Source organism: Coffea eugenioides, chromosome 6 (genome assembly GCF_003713205.1).
Source record: "Coffea eugenioides isolate CCC68of chromosome 6, Ceug_1.0, whole genome shotgun sequence".
Taxonomy (NCBI): domain Eukaryota; kingdom Viridiplantae; phylum Streptophyta; class Magnoliopsida; order Gentianales; family Rubiaceae; genus Coffea; species Coffea eugenioides.
In genome coordinates this window covers 12,859,571-12,867,079 of record NC_040040.1, presented here as the reverse complement: position 1 = coordinate 12,867,079, position 7,509 = coordinate 12,859,571, and the positions used below count along the sequence as shown (strand labels likewise).

At 35.2% G+C, this 7,509-nt stretch overlaps 1 protein-coding gene across 2 annotated transcripts; it reads left to right on the top strand.

Moving 5' to 3' along the window:
• The first annotated feature begins 981 nt into the window (after positions 1-981).
• LOC113776359 lies at positions 982-2,435 on the top strand. Of its 2 annotated transcripts, XM_027321497.1 has the most exons (3): positions 982-1,679; positions 1,786-1,855; positions 2,407-2,435. In XM_027321497.1, exons 1-2 carry the CDS (start codon positions 1,131-1,133, stop codon positions 1,807-1,809), a joined length of 573 nt encoding a protein of 190 aa, XP_027177298.1. In that variant the 5' UTR covers positions 982-1,130; the 3' UTR covers positions 1,810-1,855; positions 2,407-2,435. The 2 variants fall into 2 exon arrangements, with proteins under 2 accessions (XP_027177298.1, XP_027177297.1); XM_027321496.1 differs by lacking the exon at positions 2,407-2,435 and having other exon boundaries at positions 1,786-1,970.
• Positions 2,436-7,509: the final 5,074 nt, after the last annotated feature.

Below are 7,509 nucleotides of genomic sequence, written 5' to 3'. Positions count from 1 at the left end.
GCTTTTCAGTTGTCCTTCATGGCCTAGTCATCAATTATTTTTTTCCCCCTTTAAACAAGAAAATTCTCTGAAATTGGCTGCACGAGTCGACAAGGGTTGATTGTGTGCATGAATCCTTAATTGTTCTCGCAACACTCTTCACTGTGGTTTACATTTTAATTTTCTTGACAGCATTACATTTTGGAAAATAAAATAAACTTCCGAATGATTCACGCTTTCTTGGAACTTGCAAGGTGTGTTAAGCAATTCGTTGATCACATAAAATGCTACTTTGGTTTTTACCAAATCATCAAACGGAAAGAGTGTTTTCGTAATGCCTAATGCCGTGTATTTTGCTATAGGTTATTCATACGCATTTTTGTGTAGTATTGTTTATTGTACTGGTGATGAATCCAGGAGAAAAACGGGTAGTTCAGAGCGACTCGATATTGCATTATGTTACATGTAATTGATGCAAGGTCAATTAGAATTCATGGGATCTACCCTGTATCGTGTATGTAACAGATAGAAAAAAGAGGCCCAAGTTGCAGTTTTCTCCGCGAGGAAAACCACATTATCATTGGCATTTGAGTCGGGGAAAGGAAGGGAATTATTATATACTTTCTGAAGCATCCATTGCCACTCTATTAAGTCGTGGTTGAATTTTGAGAAACAAATCCCTATCTAGTTTGTTTGCAAGAGCATAATCAAATATATGTCAAAATTTGCAATTTATTTTTTAATTTAGAATTTAGAGCGAAAACTTGAAATTCTCATTTTATAGATAAATTATGAGTGTGAAGAATATTAGATTATCATCTGTTTGGATTGTAAATTATTTGAGATATTTTTACTGTAGCACTTTTTGTGATGTGATGTATGTGAGATAAAAAGGTAATTGAGAAGATAAAAAAGCGTGTTGGAAATTGTAACGATGACGTAAGCAAATAAATTTTGGCAAATAATCATCCATCCATACAAACATGTTTGGGTAATGTAAAAGTTATCAAGAAAATGGATTCCATGGGCTGTACGCTATTTAACTTGAGGAGTCTACCATTAGGAGGAGTCTATTCCAGTTAGCACTTAGTAGTATCATCAATTCTAGGCTTCTTGTGAGAATTTACAAAAGGAAAAAAGAAAAATCTGAGATGTCAACTCCGTCAATGGCCATCGGAGTAGCCATGTCGGAATGCCGATTACTTCTGGAAGAGATGCTTGATGGCTTCAGGGCTGCCGAGCAACATTTCCGCAATGCCGTTCATGTCGAGCTGCCAGCATTTATCCCGCTAATGGATCAAGTCAGTGCTGAAATTCAGGTTCTGTCGCAGACCGCCCAAGATGTCATGCAAAATTTTGATAAGATGAACTACCTCTGTACAACGCAGCAAAAACTGGACAGCATGAGCAAGGCTGTGGATTATGTGGACGGAGTAGTTGCAAAGATCGAAGAAAATATGGAATTCTACAACGCCGTGAAGGATTCTTTCCAAAGTAAGAAAGATATATTTGATAAGTGTTCCGGGGTCGTCAATGGTGATCTCCCGTCACCGTCTATTCTTAACCAGCTTGATGCTATTGATGAAAAATTGAGCAGTCTGACTGTATCTTTCCGGGAGGTTGATCAAGTGTTGAATCCAATCCGAGGGAGTAATCTTGATGATGATGATGGTCAGGCGGCTGCAGGTCATGATAATGTGGTGAGTTTTCGTGATTAAGGTAAATTTTCGAGTTGTTTCTCCTTAATCATCATCATTTTGGCTTAGTGAATTTGAATCGATTTTGTGTCGATATAAACTGTATTAGGTCCTGATGACTGGTGGCCATTAGAAGAGAGCCTCCGTCGGTGTTGACCCTACGAGTTGTGATCGTACAAGTCAGTGGGTGATTTTTTTTGGGTGATTATTTTAGTGTTTAATTTTGTCTCTCCTTCCTGATTATGATGACCTTGATCCATGGTTAGTGACTAGTTCGAGAAATTGATAATCTTATACATAATTTTTTACGATTATTTCCAATGTTTTGAAACTCAGATCGGCCACCGACTCGATCGAGATCAGGGGTTAACGGGTATCTATCCAAGAATCGGATGATATTATCATTATGTCATAAATATATTTAATTTTAAAAATGAATACATTATGTAAAATTTTTTAAAAATATTAATATTAAAACAGGCAAGTTCGATGTATGTTTGATGTTTCTAAGATACTTTACAAGAAAATACAAATAAAGTAGTATAATTAAGTAGCAATTTATGCAACTTACTATTTAATGCATATTCAACAAGTTTATAACCAAATTGGAGGGCTTATGATAGGGTATAATTTGTTAGTAATTTTATTATTAATTTCTCCTTTTATTCCTGATAAATATTGTGTTAATTGCTGATATCTACTCATATTTGGTATCTGGACTTAATTTCAGGAATGAAACAGAAAACTACCAAAAAGGAGGGATTTTATGAAGAATATGGAGACTTCTAAGGGATTCAATCCTTGGGCCCTTGGATTGGTGGGGACCACAAAGCTATAAGTCATTTGGGCTCTTCAAAGAAAGCTAAGTAAAAGAGACTTGGAACAAGAAGTACTTTGGAGGCTTTGTCCACATGTGTGGGGACCACCTAGATAGCTTTAGTCTATCTTTCTTTTGTTTCTTAAATAGGGATAACGTAGGGAAAGAAGACATCTCTAGTTTTTAGTCTTTTAGTTTAGTTTTAGTTTTTCTTTCTCCTGACTGGCCTCTGACACACGCCAGGTGTTCGACGATATTCCCCAACGGGAAAAACACCTTTTATTCCTTGCTTCTTAATAGAAAACGCAATGCCTTTGCAATCTATTAATCCGTGTGGTGATTTAATTATGCGGAGTGGCTAAATCTTCCATCTAGTCAAGGGTCAACTCGACGGCGCAGTCCCGAAGATCTGTGAGATCTAATTAGTTTTCACGTGTTCCTTTATCTATTAATATTTGCATGTTGCCTGATTTAATTTTCATGGGATTATTTTATTAATTGGATGTCAAGGGCCCGATGTTCAATGCGATATATTAATCTCGTGCCAATTTAGTCAATTAAATCCGTAATTGTTTGATTGATTAATATTAGTGGCAACTGGTGTGTTTACACATTAGGGGAGCGTGCAATCTAATTTAAATAACCCTCGTAGCGTGTTATTGATTAGGGTTAGGTTTTTCTGGTTATTAATGCAATTGGAAAATTAATTTCTACGGTCGTACCTAGGAGTACTTTTCTGGTTAGGGGTGACTAATAGTCGTACCTTGGTCACCTATAAATTAAGGAAAAATTGGTCATTAGAGTTCCTCGATGGCTATAACTAGTCTATTAATAAATTAAGTGAACCTCTCTTGCATCAATGATCGGATACATGGACTGTGCCTGAGTAGTTATTCCTTGGCTAGATTCTTAATTATCATTCATTTGATTTTAGTAATTTGTTATTTAATTTTTAGTAGTTTCTTAGATTTTATTTGAATTTATTTGATTGTCACTTTCTGCACAAAACCACCCCCTTGTCACTGTGAACTTGAAAAGAAACAATTACTCCCAGTCCCTGTGGATTCGACTCTGCTCACCACTATCTACAGAAATTATTTTTAGTTTGAGCAGGTATTTATTATTGCACATGCTGACGACCTGTCAGCTTATTTGAAAAGTAATACAAGAATTTAGGGCTTTAGCTATAAGTTCTAATATGTTTCTAGGTGTAATAATAGTTTTCTTGTACTCTAGGGGTCAAATCATAAAATTAATAATATGTTTCTAGGTGAATTTTTTACTTTCTTTTTTTTCCATTTTTTTTTTATCTCTTTTTGAACTTAGATCTTCCATTGGAGTTGTTTGAGAGAGATTGATGGTAGGATATGTGAAGAGACTTAAGAGTAGTTAAAAAAAAAAAAAAGGTTTTGAAAAAAAAAGATGAAAAAAACCCGATTCGAAACGATTCTTTTGATTTTCGGTCAAACTCATTTTTTGATCGAGTTTTTGTTTAACGGTTTTACCTATTTGGTTTCCAGTTCAACCAATTGAACTCGTCGATTCGGTACGGATTTCAACTTCTCAAAGGTGGACAACCCCCAATAGTGACACAAATTTATGTCATAATGCAACTCGTTTTGTTTTCGAGTATACATATGTTTGATGTGGGTGGCGTAGATTGGGTAAGCAAGGCACCGTAATCTTGTTTAGGCAAGGATGTCCTTGGGACATGGTAAAGTATTGAATAGAATGTTAGTAAAATGCTGAAAGTCTTGTAAACATGTCATAATCCAAAATCTGTGGTGCTGTTCATTAATCTTGGAGGAAGGGAAATCCGTGGTGTCATTCATTTCTAGCATGAAATCTTTGGTGAAGAAAAGTAGGGACTCTTACGACGTAATAAAGATGACAATGGAGACGGACACCCGTCTTGATAGAGATATGGAGCAAGGAAGAGGCAGGCAGCAGTGGACATTTTGTTAATCATAATATAGATATATAAATTACATATCAACTGCGATAAAGGTTTCCTCGTGCTAATGAAAGATCATAGGCTATAAAAATAGACACCGGACATGCATCGCGAGGGTAGCAGGGGCGGGGCTGAGGCATGGTGGTGGCTGTTGAGCAAGGGCTGTGGCCGGAGGAGGTTTTGAAAAATCAACAAATACAGTTGTGATTAATTATCATGCCTCTTGCTTGCTACAATATGAGAAGCATGGCTGATTGGCAATCCATGCATGCCCCAAAAGTCAGACAAGGATGCTTCTTCTTTATCGATCATCATTAGAGCACGGAGTCACCTGAGTCCGTGAGTAGCTAACCTACCTTTATGTGGGGGCTTTTACAACTTAAACCAGTAAAATTTTCTGCAAAGGAAGACATCATTGTTTAACAATTAAAAAACAGCAGGTGCACGGTGAATTGACCAAAACGCATGTACTAAGAGGTTTCGGCACGGAAAAACTTCTAGGCGTCGATAAGGTGAAACATATTCTATCTTGATTAATGTTAAAAGCCAACAACATTTAACCTTGAAGCGTCCCTCAAAAAAACCTTGAATCGTATGCATATCTGGTAGGGGTGTCAATGGCTCAGATTTGGATCCCAACCTGACCCGGATCCGATAATTTTTTTCAAATTTTCGTTAAAAAATAATTTCGATACCGAACCCAGATCTGGATTCGTTTACTCGAACAAAAAAAATGGTCGGATATGGAATATAGGATTTTGACCCGTATCCGATCAAAATCCGAACAATAAATTAATAATTATAAAATATAAATTTTTCTAAATATATTCTTTAACCAAATTAATAATTTTGTAGATTGATTTGTGATTAGTTTTAAATTGATTGTTGCAAGCTATTTGTGATTTAGTTTTGTAATTTGATTTGTTTATGTTTGGATATTGGATTTGTGATTGATTTTGGATTTAATTTTGAAATATTTAACTTTGGACATCTTCTTTTATGGGTAGATCCGGATCTGACCCGAGGCCCATCAAATCCGGTTTCAAAATTTTAAGATCAATACCCGTCAGGTATATAGGTCGGATTTGGGTCTATTACGTAAAAAACGGATTCGAATCCGAAAATTTCAATTTTAATCCGACCCCGACCGGTTGACACCCTACTATTTGGTATAAGTATTACAATTCCGGTGTTAACAAGGGATCTAAATATTGGGCTTTTGAAAGTCAACGGAATTTTTTCTTGCCCAACCTTCCTGTCAATAACGCATCGAAGAACGTCGCCCATTTTACTTTATCCAAAAGATTACTAAAAAGAAAAGCATAATATACTAGTTTTGTAATTTTTTGAGCTAGGAATACCATTATGAAGAATAATTTGACTATATATCTCCCTCTACCAAAAAAAACGAAAAGAAAAACACTCTACAACTGGAGAAAGGTACGTGCAAAGATTTTCTTTTCTTTTGTCTTCTTTCAAAATTTTCATTAGATTACTAGTATCATTAGTGTGATTCTTCGGTATGGCAAAATGGCAAGAACCAGAAATGCTACATTATTAGTACAATTGCAGTGTTTAGTTTGGACTTAGTAAGATGATCCTTCTGCCTTCTTTAGGTAGGATAGAACAGTTAAATAAAGAAAGGAATAAGTGGGCAAAAAAGCCTCTAAACTATTTAGAATTTTCTATTTTAGTCATTACATTTTTTGTTTAGTCAAAATAGTCATTTAACAAATTAAAAAGTATATTTTTGATCACCCGACTATTAAAAATTTTCCCTTTTAATCACTCAACTAATGACAACATATAATTTTTTGGTGACAAAATGTATATTTTAATTAGTTGAATGATCATTTTGGCTAAATAACAGGTTTAATGGCAAAAAATTTGTGACATTTGCTCTAAAGTGAGAGGGCATTTTTTTTTTTTTTTTCAACAACGATACATTTGTATAACCTACTCTATCCTAATCTAGGAGGAGGGGAGTCTAAGGAGACTGTTGTAGGGGTTAGTGGGTATACAGACTCAACTAGATCAAGAGAGTGTTATGATACAATTTTTAGATTTTTTTCGCTGCTAGTAAAGTTTCAAACCCTCACCAACAGCCCAAGAGGGACTTAAGTCCCTTCCTGGTGGCTACTGAACCATTGCCCCAGTGGTTTCTAAAGTGAGAGGGCATACTCTCCTATTTGTATTTGGTAGTTAAACAGAGGTTGTCACTTATGGTTATGACTTCTGACTGGGATGGTACATTTGGTTGTGGCTGGTGGCTGGTGACTGGATGAGTTGGACCGCGTGACACAGCAAAATTCTTTCTCATCATCTTCCACTTGCAATCCGACAACATAAAATACCCGTCAAAGCTTCAAGTCAATCAACCACGCCTTAATTAAAATACTACGTGTCACTTATCACGGAATTATAAGGGCTCAATAATTAGTACTACCATTTAAACTTTTGTCGTCCCATACTCTACCATCCAGATTCGCAATTATGCTTAATTGACATCTATAATCTACAAACAATACTTCATTTTTTTGTTGTTTGTATCATTGTAATAATAAGAGAAATTGCAAATTATTTATCAAAAACAAATCATGGATCAAGCATGCGTTTACATTCTTCCTTTCACAGGAAAGACTAAATGAATTTTTATATGGATACACACCATTGCACCAACCTTGTTTAATTAATAAGATTATAGTTCGGAACACGAGATGAATGTAGATAATCAACTGATAAATGTTTAATTAGTGAGTTATACCAAGGAAAATATAGCGAAATGCTCTGCAAAAGCTTGCTTATTAGAAGGCTATCTCAACAGGGCTCTAAACTTGAGAATAAAAAATCTCACGGGAAAGAATAATAATTAGGTTTCGGTTTGGAGTTGCGGTAACTTCTAAAGCTAGTTTGGATAGGAGTTTATTTGGATGATTTATTTGAAATAATTATTGTATCACTTTTCATGATATGATATATATGAGATAAAAATGTGATTGGAAAGGTAACAAGGTGATTGAAATTTATGAAACAAATTATTTTATTCCAAAACATTTCAATCC